The sequence below is a fragment of the Cololabis saira genome, chromosome 16, assembly GCF_033807715.1.
Source record: "Cololabis saira isolate AMF1-May2022 chromosome 16, fColSai1.1, whole genome shotgun sequence".
Classification (NCBI taxonomy): domain Eukaryota; kingdom Metazoa; phylum Chordata; class Actinopteri; order Beloniformes; family Belonidae; genus Cololabis; species Cololabis saira.
In genome coordinates, this window is record NC_084602.1 from 11,673,291 (window position 1) to 11,693,621 (window position 20,331).

General features: G+C 38.3%; 2 protein-coding genes across 5 annotated transcripts in view; one reads left to right on the forward strand and one right to left on the reverse strand.

Annotated features, from left to right (window-relative positions):
• Positions 1-5,449, reverse strand: part of kcnk10b (potassium channel, subfamily K, member 10b) — a 33,945-nt gene extending 28,496 nt beyond the window's left edge. For 2 of the 3 annotated variants that reach the window (XM_061743384.1, XM_061743382.1), the window contains exons 1-2: positions 4,624-5,006; positions 1,814-2,229 (exon numbers count right to left, since the gene is read on the reverse strand). In XM_061743384.1, the coding sequence (XP_061599368.1) occupies positions 1,814-2,229; positions 4,624-4,678 (471 nt within the window). In that variant the 5' untranslated portion in view covers positions 4,679-5,006. Of the gene's footprint in view, positions 1-1,813; positions 2,230-4,623; positions 5,007-5,353 lie in introns of those variants that run through there. The other variant, XM_061743385.1, reaches the window with a different exon arrangement.
• A 6,036-nt stretch (positions 5,450-11,485) lies between these two features.
• Positions 11,486-20,022, forward strand: spata7 (spermatogenesis associated 7). 2 transcript variants are annotated; one of them, XM_061743498.1, is made up of 12 exons: positions 11,486-11,697; positions 12,626-12,691; positions 12,778-12,867; positions 12,969-13,016; positions 16,852-16,955; positions 17,078-17,532; positions 18,064-18,109; positions 18,320-18,441; positions 18,532-18,582; positions 18,661-18,738; positions 18,965-19,022; positions 19,116-20,022. In XM_061743498.1, exons 1-12 carry the CDS (start codon positions 11,682-11,684, stop codon positions 19,713-19,715), a joined length of 1,734 nt encoding a protein of 577 aa, XP_061599482.1. In that variant the 5' UTR covers positions 11,486-11,681; the 3' UTR covers positions 19,716-20,022. The 2 variants fall into 2 exon arrangements, with proteins under 2 accessions (XP_061599482.1, XP_061599483.1); XM_061743499.1 differs by having other exon boundaries at positions 12,626-12,685.
• The last annotated feature ends 309 nt before the right edge of the window (positions 20,023-20,331 follow it).

Consider the following 20,331-nt stretch of genomic DNA (forward strand, 5'->3'; position numbering starts at 1 on the left):
CTTTATGGTGCTCATATTTGTCATTCAGTTTGAAAATTAAACACGGGAACAGCTGGAGAGGAAATGTTTTAAGAAAATAGTTCAGGATTTTTTGTGAACATTAATTGTATAGAAATCTAAACTATATCTAATAGTAATTTGGCTCTCATAGAAAATAAAGTTCTGTTTTCTGAATCACGGCAGAGTTATCCTTGGTATTTAAATCAAGACCAGGGGCCTCATGTATAAAAGAGTGTGTAGGATTCATACTAAAAGTGCACGTAAACCCAAAAGCAGAAAAAAAAATCCGGATTTATAAAACCGTGTGCACGCACACTTGCACACAATGTTCGCTTTATAAATCACAGTCCAGCTGGAAGGTTGCGCAGGGGAATTCGCCTCATACCCCGCCCTCTACACGCCCACTTCATACCATAAATGGGCAATGCAAAGTAGTATTTGCATATGAATGAGCCTGCTGAGCATGTGCAGCGGCTGCCTGTTTCTGCTGCGCGTCAGGATGAATGAGACGTGTCGAGCTACCGTGCCACTAAATTTCACGGAGACTGAGATCGAGATGTTGTGGATGAGGTGGAAGCAGGAAAACAACATTATTTGGTGGTCACAGTAAAAGTAGAAAAAGTATATAAATAGTATAAAATAAAGCGAGTGAGTGGCAGCACGCCTTTGCTGCGCTAAACGCCGTGAGTGCCACGGCGCCATTTCCACGGCGCCATTTCCACTGGGGACAGGGGGGACATGCCCCCCCCCACTTTTCAAAATCATGTTTTTGTCCCCCCCACTTTTTACAGTTTAAAAACTAACGGTAGGCTCAGCCTGTAATTGCAAATCATCAAGACACTCTGCGAAGACGATGCGAAGACGGCACGGGAGCCCCGCTCCCCCTCCTCCCTCCTCCCTCCTCCCCTCCCCTCTCCCCTCAGTGCTGCTCAAGGCTCATTTATGGTTCCGTGTTACACCAACGCAGAGCCTACGGCGTAGGGTACGCGGTGACGCGCACCATACGCCGTAGCCTACGGGGTAGGTTCTGCGTTGGTGTAATGCAGAACCATAATTCAGGCTTAAAAGTAAACAGAAGACATGCGCGCACGTACCTGTGCATGACAGGCAGACACACAAGGGGAGAAGAGACTATTTCTTTAATTTATCCTTATGAACGCAATTGTTATATAGTCCAACTTTCCTTATTTTATTCAGAACACTTTTTTTTTTTTTTCATCTTCGGCGTGGGCCCCCCCACGGAGCAGTGGGCCCGGGGCGGCCGCCCACTCTGCCCCCCCGCCTGCTCCGCTAGTGATCCTGACTGACACTGAGCTTCAAATACAGAGGGACACGATCAGCGCTATTATACTATAAGTCTGATATGCGATGACATTAGGAGTATGACATGAATCTGGCTTCATTTCACCACCCCTGCGTCGCCAGTTCCCCATATCTTAAGACTGTTCCTACGGGAGGGTCAGGGTTGGCGTAGGGATACGCACATTTTTCGGTTCCTTTTTTCTTTTTAGATCCCAACCTTTGCGTAGGTGGCTTGCGCATCTTTCAAGTCCTGTTTTGTGCGCAAGCAAGCTTTATAAATGAGGCCCCAGCTCTTTTTGGAGGTATCAGTCAAATTTTTTGATCAACTCTCAATTACTGTCTTTCCATCTAATGATATGAAAAATTCCAAGCTACAAAGTAAACTTGAGTACAAATTAATGGATTAAAGTCCATAGATGAGAAAGCCCCCTCAATGTTTCCAAATAGCAGAAAATCCTGACAATTCTTTATCTCGAGTTTCATAACCTCAGTTCCTGTCCCTCGCACTCACCTTGATTATTTCATCCAACTCCTCAGGGGTGACACATGAGTGTCTTTCCAAGAAAGAGGCCTTCTCCAGGGTGATGCTGTTCTTCTGCTTCCTCTCAAATGGCTGCTCCAGAGCCTTGAAAGCCAGCGCGCCACCAACCAGGTAGAGAACGACCACGATGAACACGGCCAGCACCGTCTTCCACTTCATGACCGAGTGGAGCGCCGCAAGTGAGCCGTCGCTGGAGGTGTCCAAACTGGCCACCACGCTGGCAGAGCGGGACGAGATGGAGAGCCGTGGAAGCTGACAGTGGCCGTTGGTCTTTGGCTCGCAGCCCATGGGGTTTTGCATGGTGGCCACACTCGCCTGGACCAGGGTCGACTTCGTCGTGCCAGGCTGGACCTTTTTGGGAGGCACCAAGTTGGTCTGGACCGCCACTGGAAAAAACGGATTGAGAAAAAGACCAAAAGTAAACTCATATGCACCGTTAGAGGTACATTTGAATGAAAATACTCTTTCCATCTAATAATAACACAAGGACACCTTAGTAAGCAGATATAAACACATTACAGAAAACCTGTTATCCTTGTGTGAAGCTGTAAGAAAATAATTATTCTGCCCACACTAGGCAAATAAAGGACTTTTTTCTTATTCGGCAAAGCTAAAATGCAAAGTTACCAGAAGAGAAGTGTGTTTCCCGGGTTACAGCTACGTCTGCTGCAGCTCTCAGCTCCATATCTTTTCACCCTGGAAACTTGCCATTTAAAATGGCTCCTGTCAAACTGAGTCCACATCCCCGCAGCCACTTCACAAAATCTTTCGAATGAAACATTTCTGGGGGAAATATCTCGAAAAACTGCAAATATGAATAAACAATGTGGGAAATGACTAGAACTGACATGCTTAAAAACGGCACGAGGAAGGTGTAGAAATTGAGTTGCAGTTACTTTAGGAAAGTAGGATTACATTTTCCAAATCGGCTAAGTGAGGGGTAAGTGCTGCAGCAGATCGAACATGAAGTAAGCAACACTAAGGAAGAAGCCAAATTTAGACTGCCTTAATGCATCTGAAGCTTTTCTGAGCTCTGGTCTTCACCCACTCCGCCCACACTTCTCTTTGCCCTGAAGAGTACGGAGTGTCCACAATGATCCCACCCTCAAACGAAGGAATGAGACGTGAAGTTTGCTTCGGGGAGGCACTGCTTCGTTTACTGGAATGCCGTAACACACACGCACGCCCACAAACACCTCTCTAATAAATCAAGAACGTCTACGAAGCACCTCATTCTCTAATGCAGGAGCTATGAATCTTTTCAGTGGATGCCCGCCTCAGTGAGTGGATCAATAACACTGAGGGGGATCTCTGAAGATTAGAAAGGTGCCAAAAAGGTCAGGTTGAAATAACAATTCCTGTCTTTACGGGAGGTGGCTAGTTATCACTGGTTATTTTCTTACTGCGTGACATGGGTTAGAAATTTAAGACTGACAGATGAAGCAGCTAAAACACTGTGATCAATATCTTCGGATGCATTTGGTGCATTACCGAGCCTTGTCCAGGATGGTCTTACGAAGATGTTAATCGCTTTTCATCTCATCATGTCAGGGATTGAAATTGAAGAAGTATCATGGTAAAATCTGCCTCATACAAACACCATTAGATTGATTTTTTTTCTTTCTCCAAATTAAATAAAGACTGGATGGAAAGTGGTGATTTATAATGTCGGACACTCTTTCATCCTGCAATCCCTGCTTTTACACTGTATGTCAAGCCATAGCAGACTAGAAACTGGCAGGAGTCTGGTCCATCATAGTTATGAGCAGTGCTTCAGTCATGGAAACAACAGCTGCATGAAGATGCTGAAATATTGCATTGCATTGTATATTGCATATTGCATTGTATATTTACAATATTACACTGTTGTGCTGGGACACTTGGGTCATTCACAACTTCAAAAGGAAGCATTGTTAACTGGGTGATTTAAAAGAAAGAAATATAGAAAATAAAATACCATTTTAAATCAGCTATTGACAGTGTTAGTGCCCGTGGCACTGAGATGGTTTCAGGCAGTAACTCACCAGCTGAACCTCAAAACACAATGGCAAGTTATAGTAAATACAAGGAAAACACAAGACTTCCTGTAAATGGCCACCTTTCAAAATAAAACCCACGCAGTATGCCTAGAAATATACCTGTATTTCTTAACATAATAGAGACGTTTCAAATCGAGACTAATAACAAAGAAAGAAAAGGGTAACTGCCTTTAGAAAAAGCAGAGAGGACACAGTGAAGGAATAACTAGATTTTTTATTTTTATTTTAACCTAACATGCAGACTTCTATTTGGAAATGACGGCTATGACCTAAAGGTGTAAGCTACAGGATTTGTCTTATGTTTTACACAAATGTGATATGTTTTAATACTATACGTGTAGGACTATGTTTCCTGTACGTGTTTATTATAGGTATTTCGAGGAAAAGTGTTGCCAGGCAATCATAAGACTACTTTTGTTTTGTGAACACTTTCCATCTGATGCTGGTGTTAATTCTGCGGGCATGACGTTTGTATGGCAAGCTTCTCTTCAATTAAGCCTGAACTGAGGACACGGAGGATGGAGAGCAGCAGTTTTCCTTAATGTATTTACAAACTCTGGACGAATCTCTCAGTGCGATCAAGAGAGGGAAGTCATGAATGGAAAACTGTGTAAAACTCTTGGAAACGGAGCATGATGCAAGATGCCAGTGCGCATCACACGTGATCCCAAGATTAGGGTGGAAATGAAATAAGTAGCCTTTTTCAAGCACCAAAGTTTCTAATAATGAACATTTACTAACCTTGGTCTGGGCTCCAGTTAACTTGTTTCGCCGGGTTTTCTATTGGAAATTTCATCTCTGATCTTTTTTCTGTCACAGTGTAGTTAAAAATGCATTCAACTCCAATGTAAAATTAGAGAAGGCGAGAAAAACGCGATGGATTATTTTTTTCTACATCTTCCGTCCGTGCGCTTTTGTGGAAAAGGATTGTAATTGTAGGCTTACAGAGGAGCATCGCGAAGCCGCATTGTCCGCCTCATAGTAAAATAAAAAACCCCTCCTTTCTGTGTGTCTGGCGTGATCGCAGTGTGATAGTCTGCTTCAGACGCCTTTCTCTGAGCCGTGGCACATCCCTGTGGTCCAAACGACACCCCATCTCACACTCAAGCCCTCAGCAGTGGTCCGGTCCAGAGAAAGCGCCGGATTGTGTCCAGTAAAAAAAAAAAAAAAGACAAAAAAAAAGGGGGGGGCGGTTTTACGCACGCGTTAAGGCTGATTTATGGTTCCGCGTTAAATCGACGCAGAGCCTACGCCGTAGGGCACGCGGCGACGCGGTACCCTACGGCGTAGGCTCTGCGTTGGTGTAACGCGGAACCATAAATAAGGCTTTACACCATGCAGCATGAACAACGGGGAAGGATGCTCAGCCTTGCCTCCACCACCTGCCTTTATTTTAAGATAAAGCGAGTTCTGAATCACCCCTCATTTTATCCATTGTGTCGATCTTAACTGATGACTTGCGGCTACTCACTCTTTAGTTGTCCAGAAAGCAGGATTTATCTTCCCATCGTTTGAAACCCGGCAGCTGAGCACATGGCACAAGGACGGCACCAAATCACTGGCAGACTCCCACCATTACATCATCCACAGGAGGGAGAACCCTGCATTATTTATGGCTTGGGTAGATAAAGACCACCAACCTGCCCCATCCCCACCAACCCACATGATTGCTTACTATAACAAATCAGAAGAAGTTGTGACCAAATGCAATTAAAATACGGAGAGAAAAAAAAATGTTAATCTGAAATTGAGTCTAACTTCTATTACTTTAAAAAAGACCATTTGTTATATTTACTTCGAATGTATTTAAATACATGCATTTTGTTTCTCCATGTCAGGCTTAAAAAGCATTTCAGAGAAAGCTGGTGTAGGTGCTATTAAGAAAATATGTTATTTCAAATTGATGAAAAAAATACATTTCTATACCATGAAAATGAAAAAAAAAAAATAATTCAAAGAACATATGTTTGTCTTGCTGTGCATACAGTGTGTGTAGGTGTGTACATGCATAATAATAACAATTAACACTTACAGTATTAGTTACTTATCGTACAGTAAGTAACAATTTGGCGACAAAACAATTGCATATGAGAAGAAAACAGAATAAATTAAATTGCTGATTTATGTTTTTTGGAAATCCAGTAAAAATAGACAAAGGTTTCATTATATGGTGCAAATTATTCCAAAATCCAATTCTTAAAAAAATTACAAAGGATCATTTATCACAATAAAAAGGGTCTTTATGAACTATTTAAGCAGATCTCTCTTCCAGTAGTCAGGTAAGTTCTCACCAGTAGTTCCTATACTTATTATACTGATATATTAATAAATCCATCTGGTCTAGCTAGTGAAAAGTGTGTTGACGTCAAAATGAATACACTTTTCAATGATGAGAGACTAGTTAATGAGAGACTGGTTTAACAAATGTCTGAAGTTGTTCACCTTTTGTAGAACTCAGTAATCCTCCTCCTCCTCCTTGCTTCGCTCCTTTTTGACCATTGTCTCTGGAAATTCAAAATTGAAAAAAAACTAATTATGGCAAGTAGTGGCATGCTTTTTTCGTCCGTAAATGCGGCCGAACCGCAACGGTGCGAATGCCTCGATGCGGCATTACTTTTCTCAGTCAAAAGTGTTACCGTGGCAACGCTAGATGCCAAAAAGCAAAAAAAAAAAAAATGGCGAAAATTGTGGCGCTTATTGCTCGGCCGAACTTTATTGTAGAGACATCGTTCAAGTTTTCAAACACTCACTAAAGGTCCGTTCAACCTCAGTATACAGTTTTTGCGATATTAAACTTTCAATAAAAAAAATGTCCATTTGACTTTGGACGCTTGTTGCTAGGCAACAGGTTATTGTAGGGACATGATTCAAATGTTTCAAAACTCGCCTCGCTGCGGACTACAACATATTCAAATTTCATGAAGCTGTAATTTACGTAAATTTTAAGTCAAAATGTCTGCCTAATGGCCCCATCCCCAAATGTTTATTAAAGGTTTATTAACAACCCTAAACTACTTCTTGACCATTATTAATCACCCTAAACCCCACGACCCTGAAGCAGGCGGTGTGGTTTATTTACAACCCTAAACCAGGAATGAATGCAATACAACCATAAACACCTTAAACTGACATAGAACCACCCCGAACACAACCACTACAACCTTAACCACAACCACTACAGCCCCAAACCAAAGCAGCAAGAGGGGACGAATGGGCAGTAGGGCATGCCCATGTCAAAATTTCCTGAAATTTTCTAGTTCAACTTCAAATTGGAATGATGGACAGTTAAATTAACCTTTTGTGAAAATAAATACAACAAATGTTTCATTTTAATTAATTTCCCTTTAATGATTAATACAAATATTGAATTTAAGTAGGATTTTCAATGTTAGCTAATGTTTACCATTGACATTAAATTACTTGTTGAGACCCCTCCCACTTCATTTGTGGAAAATCATAAAAAAAAAAATGCAAAGAAATTTAACACAGATCTGAGGCTTTCACTCTTTTGATCACCACTTTTCAACAATGTCATACCTGCTATTACTTTCCTGTTTTGTCCCCATGACACTGACGATTGATGGACAGGTTGTGGCGTGAAAGCTCAGCAATTTGAATCAGCTAGAGACAGACTCTATATATTTGAGCTTAAAAGGGTTCCTTATCCTTAGACAATTGGGTTGTGTATTGTGCATTGTGATTGTTTTACAGTATTTAATTGTGAAGAAGCACATAAACAAATATGGTTTCAGAAAGTAACGACTTCCAGCCCCAGTCCTGCCACCTTTACAAACCTCATTTTGTAAATTTACATTTATCGGCCATCATTAGGTACACCTTGCAAGTATTGGGTTGGACCCTGTTTTGTCTTTAGAACTGCCTAAATTCTTCATGGAAAAGATCATCTGAATGTAACAGATTAAATCGAGATTCACCGGGCCAGGAAAAAATTCCCATTTTTTGCCAGTAGGCTAACTTTACTGTGCATATTTGTAGATACAGAGAATAATCACAAAAAAAGAATCAGAATTAGAATTGTTAATGATAAAAAAAAAAAAGCGTACATGACTAACACATTACTAATAGATGAACTACTGATAGCTAATCCCGTTCATCAATGCTTTACAAAAATAATGTAGGAACGATTAGTAACCTGGCGGCAGGCCTTCAATGTGGAGTTACTTCCAATAGAGGGGCTCTCCATTTGTTCCAGTTGCATGCTTTTATAATAAGCAGTGAAAAATTGTTCTTTGAATGTTTATGACAAAGAAATCCACCTCTAACTAAAGTGAGACTGGCACATTATTCACCATGCACAGATGTCCAAGGTCTGGCTTAAAAAAATCAAAGGAGGAATATAAAAGAAACAAGCTAAGACGAATATTACTGCGTTTAGAAAATAAAAATCCTTTTTAGATAAAATAAAGATTCAAAAGTGTAGTGCTCTGCTTGTCTGGTATGTTCCAGTTAATGAAATGTGTTCTTGTAAGATAACGTCTCAACTTTGCTTACCCTGTCCTTCAAATATGGTAATTTAGTCAATTTCCAGTGTGTCTTCTGGGAGCAATGATCAACCAAACTACAATGGCAATAAAGGTCATGTGTAACACATAAAAGGAATATAAGTTTGACATTTGAATAATGTACATTCCTATTAAAAAACAGATCTAGATTAGCTCTGAATTTTGAAAACTATACTTTCCCAAACTGTCATTTTCACATTTTGCATGTCATAATAGTAATTCACCAGTTTTCCTGGTAAGTGGTGTGTGGGGTCAAAAGGTCTATTAAACAATACAAGGAACAAGGAAGAATTAAAAATATGATGCTGACAGAATGTCCCCATGGGCAACATGTTCTCACTTGAGTCCGAACTCATATGTGCTCCATTCTGTTCTACCCCATTTATCTGGTTGTCACAATGCCATTTTACAGTAAATGAGACCAGCAAGGGTTGTGGGCTTTATTGTAATGGCAGACAATGGTCAATTTTTGTGGGGCAACATAAAACAGGGCACTTTTAATACTGTGATTATGTGTGGCCTTGGTGCATCTGCCAGAGATTTAAAGACTCTGAGTAGCACATAACTCAAAAAAATAATCACTGTTTTAGTCACCCATGAAATATTACTTTAGATACATGATATAGTTTTAGACATAATACATTTTTAAAACAGTATAATTTGCTGTAGTTACAATATAATTCCAGAACAGGAAAGAAAGGTGTTTATTTTGCTTATGAGTAACATGTATGTAGTTAATGGTTGAAGAGCTCTGGTATTGTGCATTCTTGGTGTTACACTATAACGACTTAGCTGATGAGCATGGTGATATTGTTCTTATTATTGTTTAATTAGCAAAGCTGTCATCTTTCTCCAGCAACAGATCAAAAATATACATTGAAAAAGTCCTATATTTCACATAAATTACCACAGCTAAAGAACATATGTAAGACAATGAATGGTGTAAACATTGTACACACACACACACACACACACACACACACACACACACACACACACACACACACACACACACACACACACACACACACACACACACACACACACACACACACACACACACACACACACACACACACAAATAAATAAATTAAAAATTGAAAACATTGTAAATACAGTCTTTTATTGGATGAAAGGATGAAGCTGGTACAGAAAGTGAATGGTAAGATAGAGGGGTTGTATATTAGTAACTCAATATACATGCAACAATGTATAATGTATAGAAATGTAATGTGAGAACAAGGTAAAAGAATGTCAATGAAAACGCTTCCATTATAAATATTACATTACATTTAGCAGGCGCTTTTATCCAAACCGACTTACAACAAGGAAAACAACCAGGCCGCAGTAACAGTAGATCCCAATAGTGTAGATAAAACATTATAATACCTTGCAGCTAGACGACATTCAAGTTATGGGGGGAGTGCAATTCACGACGTACGATTTAAGATGTTCTAGGAACTTTTTTTTTTTTAATAGCACAAATAAATGTTTTGTATTATAAAGAATAAAATAACTGTCCTGTAGCTTTTCACATATGTTTTTTTTCTTCTTTATTGAACACAATATAACAACATAGAACAGTAATTAAACATCTTCTCGTAAGGATGATAGTATACTTAGTAGACATATGAGATGCTGTCAAATATAGAGCTATATAGAAAAACAATTAACTATATATTGAAATAAAAGACAAACAGGAGTTTTTATAAAGTGCAAACTGTAAAAGTATCACAGTATTTAAAATCAGGCAAACAAAAGTGCCAAAAACAGGAGCAAGGACTGAGACTGATGCATCAAAAAAGCAAAAAACAAGATATGTCGTCACAAATCTTTTTAGCCATTTTGTTGGAGTCTATTTTTCTTAGGGATAAGAAGAATAATTTAAAATAATTTAAAAACCAATCAAAGGAGGGTTTGCTATTCCTCCACTTACTACAATGAATATGATATTTACCCATGAGAATAACTATATTTATTATGTCAGATACATTCGACTTCAAGTTATCTATATAGAAAGAAATATGAGAAATATCAAAGACTGGTATGTCCTCTATTCTAAGTAGTAACCAGTTTCTTAATTCTAACCAGAAGTTTCTGGACACAGGACAAAGGAAAAACACATGTTCTAAAGTTTCTTCTTTTTTTAAGGAATTCTGCAACCGGGTACACTTTATACAATATGTTAAAGTGAGTTTCCTTAATCTTTGGGGAAATGGGCCATCTAATATATTTAGAATCAGCTTTTATCAATATAGTAACAGTTTTTTTCTCATTCTCTTGAGGTTTAAATCCTTAGTTATAATCATAAAATACTATTGATTTCCAGGCAGCATTAATCACTTTGTTATTACATTTATTATCATTCAAGTTACACTCATTAGCTTTTCACATATGCTTTCCTTTTTTTTTCTTTTTTTTATTGAACACAATTTTTAAACAAGAAAAACACATTTTATACAAACTGCTAGTAGAGGAAATATAATATAAGAAAATAGAACATTTGGGAGGTATCATGAACAAGACACATAAAAAAGATAGACAAGTAAAGTTAATACAAAGAAACAGTAAGGCATTTTAAAGCAAATAGCATCGACATTTCAGAAAGAGACTTAAAATAAAAGATACTTTGATATATCGGTTAATAATTTAGAGTTATTTGACTTAATATTTTTTATAGAAACAAAAAAACTTTTGAAATCATTTAGAAAAAATTGGAAAGAGGGCTTCATTTTTCTCCACTTACAACAATGTATGTGATATTTAGCCAGTAAGAGAATGACATTAACCAAGAAGGACACTGATTTGTCAATTGTATCTATATAAAAAATAATATTAGCGATTTCTAATTTAGGAATGTCATTCATTTTTAAAGAAAGCCAATTTATAATTTCACACCAAAAAATTTGTGAGACAGGACACAATAGAAACATGTGATCAAGTGATTCTTCAAATTCATTGTAAAAAGCACAGGGGTACATATGTTTTCCACTGCAGCAGATTTCAGCTGTAGGGGGCGTGTCCGTGGGACAGCCTCCCTTACGTATTTACGTGATGACGTCACAGCCTAGCAACCAGCATGGCGACGGAGAAGCTTTGCCCTCCATCTGTTTAAGCTAATACGGGCCATTCGCTTCGCCTTGGTTACTTGTTCATATCACTGCTTTACGATGTTAGCAGTCCATCACGTCGACGTTTTTGGATCCTTTCGAGCTGTGCTTTCACTAATCCGGAATATTTCTGAAGAAACCGGGATACGCTGAATGTGACATTACAATGGACTCGAGAGCAGGTGTGTAGTAGCGGCTAGCTGTGTAGCTCTGATTTATGGTTCCGCGTTACACCGCGTTGAATCGACGCAGAGCCTACGCCGTAGTGTATGCGGCGAAGCCGTAGGCTCTGCGTCGTTTCAACGCGGTGTAACGCGGAACCATAAATCAGCCTTGACACAAAACGTAACAGTCCGCTACTCACAATCATTACTTACGTTGTTTGTAAGTAAGACTTCGGGTAAAAATGAGATGTAAAACAAAAGAAACAAACTTTTGGTTTTGTGGTACAGCTAACGATAGGTCTGTTAAGTTTATTTTCTGTATTTCACGCCTTTTTACTTACTCTTTTGCAGAGGTGTCAAAAGTATTCACATTCATTACTCAGGTAGAAGTATAGATACTAGAGTTTAAAAATACTCCTGTTGAAGTATCAACTCAAGTTTTTTACTCAAGTAAAAGTATAAAAGTACTGGTTTCAAAACCTACTTAAAGTATAAAAGTAAAAGTAATGTAAGGGGGAAAAAAGCCATTAAGGACAAAAGCCATTGAAAATGAATGCATCTTAGTACAGGACTGTCTCAGAAAATTAGAATATTGTGATAAAGTCCTTTATTTTCTGTAATGCAATTTAAAAAAAAAAAAAAAAAAAGTCATACATTCTGGATTCATTACAAATCAAGTGAAATGTTGCAAGCCTTTTATTATTTTAATATTGCTGATTATGGCTTAAGATTAAGATTCCCAGAATATTCAAATTTTTTTATATAAAATATTCAAGTTTTTTTAAGCTGTAAGCCATGAGCCAAGATTTAATAAAATAAGCCAATATTTAATCAAATAAGTGCAATAACAAACTTGGGTAATTTTGTGCACCAAATGCTGAGTAAAAAGTTTAATATTTAACTCTGAGTTTTTTCAAGTGCCATCTTTTTAATTGGATAATTTTAGGGAGTCTATCTTCTGGACTTGGGTCCAACCCTGGAGTGGGAAGAAGACAGACTTTAAAAAGTAACCGTAAGTGTCAATGTGTGCCTGAAAGTTTTGTGATTTGTAAGATGAATGGTGAAGTATATATTTTATCTTGTTCTGTTATGTTTTAGCGTTTTGTCCTGGAACTTCCAGCAAGTTGACACAATCCATCATTAAAGACCACATGGTGTCTCATTACAAAAAGGTTTACTCAGCTAAAGGTAAGCTATGTCATTGGTTCACATAATGGTCCTTTTGGAGATGTTAAAGTCTTCAAAGCATGTGCTTTTTTTAACATTAAATTATTGTTATTGTTTAACAGCTGAAGTTGATACCTCAGTGCCCAACAGCCTGCTACACAGTGTGAAATGTGAGTACTCAATGGTTCATAAGTAAGGGATGGAAATGATATATTATCAGTATCTCATTTTTTTATTTTATTGTATAAGATTTTTTTTTTACAGGCAATAAGACCACAAAGAATGGTGTAATAAATGATCCCTAGGTCTGTAGTGAGCCAGTACCATGCAGATGAAAAGATGCTATTACTTTTGCTTGAGTAGCCATCCCAATTTTCTTCATCTTTGATGCAAAGATTTTTTTCCTGATTCTGCTGCCTTACCTCTTGACTGTATATGTAAAGAATCTGGAGCTAAAAACACAAGGAGCCTGACAGCCTTGTGGTAATTCTTTTCTTTTTATAGTCTTCCGATATGTCCAGTCAATCTCATTTAACATCTACCACATGGTAATAGGCAGACAAGTCTGTGTGCTGGAGGGCTGCGGTCCATAATAATGCTGCGTGCCTTCTGCAGACACTGGCTGCAGTAAATATCCTAGTTGGACGGGAGACTGCTTCAGACAGATGATGTTCTGTGCCATCTGTACCACTCCCTGTCGTGTTTTCCAGCTGTGACTGGAGCAGTTGCCTTACCACACTGTGATGCAGCCTGTCAGCAGGCTCTCAATGATGCATATGTAGAAGTTGGTGAAGATCCGGGTGTTCATGCCAAACTTACTCAATCCCCTCAGGAAATATAGCTTTCCTGACCACAGTGCGTATATGTAGTGATGGGACCTGCGATAGCTGTGTCATCAGCAAACTTAAAGATGGAGTTTTAGCTGTGCCTGGTGCAACTGTCATGGGTGAGCGGGTAGTAGAGGAGGGCATGGCAGATTTATTTGTATAGCACAATTCAACAACAAGGTGATTCAAGGGCTTTATGTTTAGTTTAGTTTATTTATTTATTTAGCAATATAAGACAAATTGAACAATAAATGTAAAAACATTCAAATAACATGCAAGGAAAGGAAGAAGCCTGGTGGCTTATATAGAATCCTTTCCATATATGAATAAAAAACAAAACAAAAGCTACACAAGGGGCAGTAAAAAAACAAAAAACACAAAAGAAAATGTTACTCAGAATAAATAATATACAATACAAAGATGAAACAATAAGAAAGTTCTTTAAATGTTTTTTGAATATTGGCAAGGATGGTGATGAAAGATTGATGTTTACATGTTCTACAAAACGGTAAATTAAAATCATCTTTGTGCGTTGTGGCATGTTTTATTACAACATCATCACATAGTAGAAAATAAAAAAATTAATAAAAAGGACGATTTAAAATGTAAACACAAATATGTCCTTGTGGCCCATAGAGCTGGGGCCTGTACTACGAAGCGGGATTTGGGGTTAGCGAGGTAACTTCAGGTTTAACCCTGGGTTTTCAGGACTACGACGGTGGTTCACTTCTTAGCGGGGCACATCGCCATGGTAACTTATGCTGAACCGCTAACCTGCTCCGGAGCAGGTTATGTTCGAGATACAGATCGCCGGGTATAAAAGCACCGCCCACTGACCAATCAGCTCTCTTGGAAAATGACATGCCCTTTCGAAGAGAATCCAGTGGAGCTTGTTATATAATAGATCCATGAGCTTGGTGCGCGGATCGTGAGAGGATCCCTCCGAAGAGAACGCGTATTCAGGGACCACCAAAACCCCTTTGCTTTCCCTGATGAGTACCTGTATGAACGATCCAAAAAAAAAAGGAAAAAAAGAAAAAAGAGGTGGAGGAGAAAATAAAAAATAAATCAATCAATGAATAAATAAAACAAATCATCACCCAAAATCCGATGTACAGTCAATCCAAAACTAATACCAATTAAATAAATCAAGAAGAAATGAAAAAGAAGATGCATTTGTAAGGGGATTGAAAAAAGGGATTTTCAATTTCGTCCCTCGAACATTTTGAGAAGTCACTTTAAAATACTAAATACCCCCCTCCTGAAAAAATAAAAAATTAAATAAAATAAATAAAAAAACCCAATTCTTTGGTACAGCATCAGCACAAGTTATCGGTCAACAACAATAGTTATAGAACCAATATATACAGACTGTCTCAGAAAATTAGAATATTGTGATTTTCTGTAATGCAAACACAAAAACAAAAAAAATGTCATACATTCTGGATTCATTACAAATCAACTGAAATATTGCAAGCCTTTTATTATTTTAATATTGCTGATCATGGTTTACAGTTTAAGATTAAGATTCCCAGAATATTCAAATATATGTTTATATCCCTATGAATTTACGCATTTATACAGTCAGCGATCTTTTGCCAGCTGTCTTTCCTGCATTTTGCAGCTGCAACTGTGTTGCTTTTTGCCTGTATTATATGCCTATACTCATCATATTTCCGTAAAATTATTGTTTGCTCTTCGCTACTGAAATAAGCGGCTCTGACAGCGGACTTCTCCATGCTTGCGATTGGTCATGCGCTGAAAACACTGCCCCTTTTATGTGCACGCGCTCATATCCAGATTGGAGAAACCTGGGTTGATATACCGAGTTGATAACCGCCGTCGTGTGACCGCTTAGCGTGATTGCAATTGTCCCGCTTAGTGAATCTGGATAAGGAAAAGATATCCTGGATATGTTGAACTTGCTTCGTAGTACAGGCCCCTGGTGTTTATCTCTGGTTTCTGTAGCGCAAACAAACAGGATAGGACGCTAGTCTATCGCTGGATTCCTTCCCTAGCAAAGCTTGGTACCCATTCATACACCTGGGTGAAGTGAGGAAAGCCGAGAGTAAAGCATCTTTCCCAAGGATGCACAAAGTGAGTGCCAGGGTTCAAAACCACGACCTTCGGATCATGAGCCCGAAGCCCCGACCACTAGGTCACTCCGCTCCAAACACAACAATACACAAATGAAAATGGTAATGTAAAAATATTATCAAGTTTTGACACTTTGACGCTTAAAAGCAACAGTGCCGTTTTGGAGCTTTATTCAAATGCAGCTGAAAATAATGTAGGTGTGTCTTCAACCTGGATTTAAATCAACTGTGTTTCAGATGATCGAAGACTTTCTGGGACTTTCTTCCAGACATGTGGAGCATAGAAGTTGAACACAGCTTCTCCGTGTCTGGTTCTGACTCTGGAGACTGATTAAAAACCTCCATCCCAATGATCTGAGGGGTTTGGGAGGTTCATACTGAGTCAGGAGGGCACTGATGTATTTTGTTCCAAAACCATTCAGAGTTTTCAGATAGACATTCAGTCAAGCTGATGCCACAGCCCTGGGGTGGTCATGTGTTGAGGCCCGATGTAAAGGAGATGTGACTGATTCTCACCACCAGCAGCCTGTTGGTCATGAAGTTAAATATCCAGCTGCAGGTGGAGTTCTTGGAATAAAAAGCTGAAGGCACATTTATCTCGTAATCGGCACATGGGTCAAAAGTGATGGTACTGAGGTGCATTGGTCTGAATGTCTGAATTTCTGAAGGTAGACTGGCCCCAAATAATCTGTGCCGGTTTTAGAGCAACATATTTTGCCATCCAGCTGATATAGTTGGATTATTTCTGTGAGACGGCATCAGACTGCATTCACACTTTTAAATAAGTAAAAACATCCTTCTCCATAATGGCCATTGTACTTATTTATGACTATCAAGAGTGTGCTATAGCATTTCCTCTATTGATCCCTACATCCTGCTGTTAAGTGCTGGAAGTATTTTCTTTAGTTTTTTAAACAGGACAACTGAGTTAATTATGAAACAAGATTTTAACAATAGTTTAAAGAATAGTCCATTCATGGGTTTAAGTGCATATAGTATGATTTTTTTTTTTTCTCTCCTTTCTTGTCTCAGTGCTGAGAGAACCATCTTGTCCTTTGAATTTCTTTTGTACCCGTTTACAGACAAGGACCAGTTAAGGCAGGAGCGTCTGAGGAAAAGGGGCCGTCCTCTGTCAGCAAACTCTTTCTCACAGAGGACCAGTAGAAGCTCCTGCTTGTCAGCCCAGGTATGAAATTGCTGATTTGTTTCATTATTGCTTCACAAAATACTAACATATTGCACTAAAGCATGACTTTTGGGTTTGCTGGATCCTTACAAATTCAATTCAGTGCATGTTTTCCTTTTTAGAGTACATTATCTGTCCAATACGATGACAGCCCCTACCTCTGTGGGAGAAGCTCCATCATCTCCAGTCCAAGGTTCACCACCTCCTTTAACGCCAAGGACGTAGTTTATCCTTCTTTTAAATTAACTCCCCATGACACTCCCCCAGCATCAAAGATGAAGTACAGTAACCCAGAGGCTGCTTTGCAAAGAAAGCAGTCAGCATGTTCACTGGCAGCTTTAAGAGACGAAGGCCTCTTCAAGACCTTCCAGGACCCCGTCCAGAAGACGTATAGTGGAGATTTGCTTCAGAAACACTCACAGCGCTTTACTCAGGACAAACCATTCACTCCCAAGATCCTAAAATCAGATCAGAGCTCATACCTGTCGAAATATCGCTATTACAGAACACCGCAAAGGAAACCCACTCAGGATTATAGCGACTCAAAACTGATGAGACAGGAAACATATCATGCAAGGTACTTGGAAAACATCACACACTTTCATCTGAGTAAAGTGACATAGATGTCTACACTGCAAAAACTCAAAATCTTACCAGGAATATTTGTCTTATTTCTAATTAAAATGTCTCATTTTTAGTCAAAAAATCTCATTACACTTAAAACAAAAGTCATTACCAGAAAAATAACTTGTTATTTGACAATTTTCCCCTGTTTCAAGTAAATTTTCACTTGAAATAAGTAGAAAAATCTGCCGGTGGGACAAGATTTATCTTCTCATTACAAGCAAAAAAATCTTGTTCCACTGGCAGATTTTTCTACTTATTTTAAGTGAAAATCTAATTGAAACGGGTGAAAATTGTTGTTTTTGCCAGTGATGAGTCTTGTTTTAAGTGTAATGAGATTTTTTTGACTAAAAATGAGACATATTAACTAGAAATAAGACAAATATTCTCGTTAAGATTTTGAGTTTTTGCATTGTATAATTAATTTACTTTTTGCAAATTTTATTTGTAAAATGTTATTCATTCATTCTATTCTTTTTTTCAGCACAAGAAACAAGGAACACAAACAAGAACTCAATGAGCCATCTCAGGTATTTCTGAGGATTTTATTTATGGCACATGTATTTAAATTCTATAAAATTGACATTTCATAGTGATGTTCTCATATTGACTATTTTGCCTGTTTGTATCTCATATTAGAAAAAGGTTTAGGGATTCCTCCTTTTTTTTAGTTCAATAACAAAAGGTGACTGAAGTACTTTATAGCACTAAATGCCCCTTTGACTTTCTTATATTAAAAGGGATATTCTACAGATCGGGATTGGTCTGAGGATGAAGTCAATGACTCATATTTATCACCATCTGTACAAAAGAGTTCAAGAAGCACGAGCAGGGAATGTTATTTATATGGGTCCTCGACAGGGTAATGTCATTCAGTACAAATTTCACATACATTTTTTTATTTTTTATTTACTTGAGCCAAATTTGACAGGAATTTGCACTCACTGTATAGGTTCTCGCCAGCTGCCGGGAAATCTCCCACAATGTGCCGTGTATCTGCAGAGTAAGTATTCCACAGCATCAGTTGATAAGTGTGTACATGTGTACAGGTTTGAATGGGATCAATGATGTTTTTCCACAGGGAAGAAGAATTAAAGTACCTCGAATTCATTTCTGCTGTAACAGAAGATATCTTGTCCAGAGCGCACATCTCCAACAGGTATTTTTGTCTTTTTTTTTTTTGTTTTATTCTGTTATCTACTTAAAATATCTACATATTCAAGCCTTTCCTAGATTAGACTCTGGATACACAGATATCTGAGTATGTGTTTCCTGGGTGCACGTTCTTCTTGATTTCTAGGTTAATAAATTAACCATGTCTTCAACTTGTGTCTTGTTGAAGAGTTATTTAACTTATACTAAAGCACATCTTCCTTTTCTGAAAGGGTCCTAGAGAGGGTGATGAAACGACACATTGATATGAACCTGCATCACCTAAATGAGGTCAGTGCATTTTTTCATTAAATATCCTACATGTATTGAGCATTTTTGAGCATTGCATTTTTAAGCCTCAGAAAATGTTCTGCTTGTTTTCAGAGTAAAATGCGCCACCTACTGGAATTGCTGCGTAAGGATTTTGAAGCACCAACCAACATAGCCACGTCTGGTACAGAGACTGAAAAAAGGGGAAATGAAGTGCTTGACACATTATTTTCACATCTGGGATGTGATGGGAAACAGTCGAAGACAATAGAGGACTGTTCCTTGTTCCCTTATGTGTCGCTGATAAAACATGGCAGTTCATCTAATAATGCTGATCCTTTCATGGTTTCTACACCTTCATGCTCTCATGACAGTACTACTGCTTCACCCAAAATAAATGAAAAGGACTATGAGAGTGACTACGAAGGAAGGGACGTTGCTTGTTCATTGCACAATGCAGATCTTTCCAATGAAGGTACAGGCGATAACGAAGAGGACCTGCATCAGATAGACACACCAAGAAATGATGCCCAAAAAAACAGTGATCTGACCCAACCAAGCATCCATTTAGATGGCCAGTCCAAAGATCTGGATGATCTTGGAGAAAGTTTGGCAAGTTTGCACATGTCAAGCAATACACATTCTGAAACGGTGGAACCTGACGGAGAGCTGGACACAAACAAAGCCAGCTTTGTCAGTGATGATGAGTTCTAGGTTTTTCTCCATTCAGGTTTTTGATACCCTTTTAATATATATGTTCCACCTTTTAATAAATATGTTCCACCTTAAAATAGTTTTGTTCCAGAATCGTATTAGTAATATTTCATATCTTTGAAAGTATTAGTTTTATCAGAAATATTAAGCACTGGATTTTCTTTTCACGTTTTTCAAACATAATGCTGTAGCTTTAGCTGACATTTTCAGATTGCAGAGCTATAGCCTATATATATATATATATATATATATATAGATGTGTGTGTGTGTGTGTGTGTGTGTTTTTCTTGAAGTATTCCTCTGATATGTAGCAACCGAGACTTGTCTGTTACCAGAAAGTGTCTTTCAATTGCAATAAAAAAAATATTCTGCTTGTTGCACACTTTGATTGAACTAGTCAGTCATTTAAAACCTGATAATCCTTTGGTTTACAGGCAACAGGTGGACATAAGATTTGAGTATCGTGTTTGGGGGCATTTTGCAAATAAGTAATGTTTTGCACCATCACACACGTATGTGATTAGAGCTATCGCTGGAGCCGTGAGTCGATGATAAAGGTAAACAAACAGCAGTTCGTCCGTGTCCCATTTCTGGCATTTTCACCGTTCAGCATTCC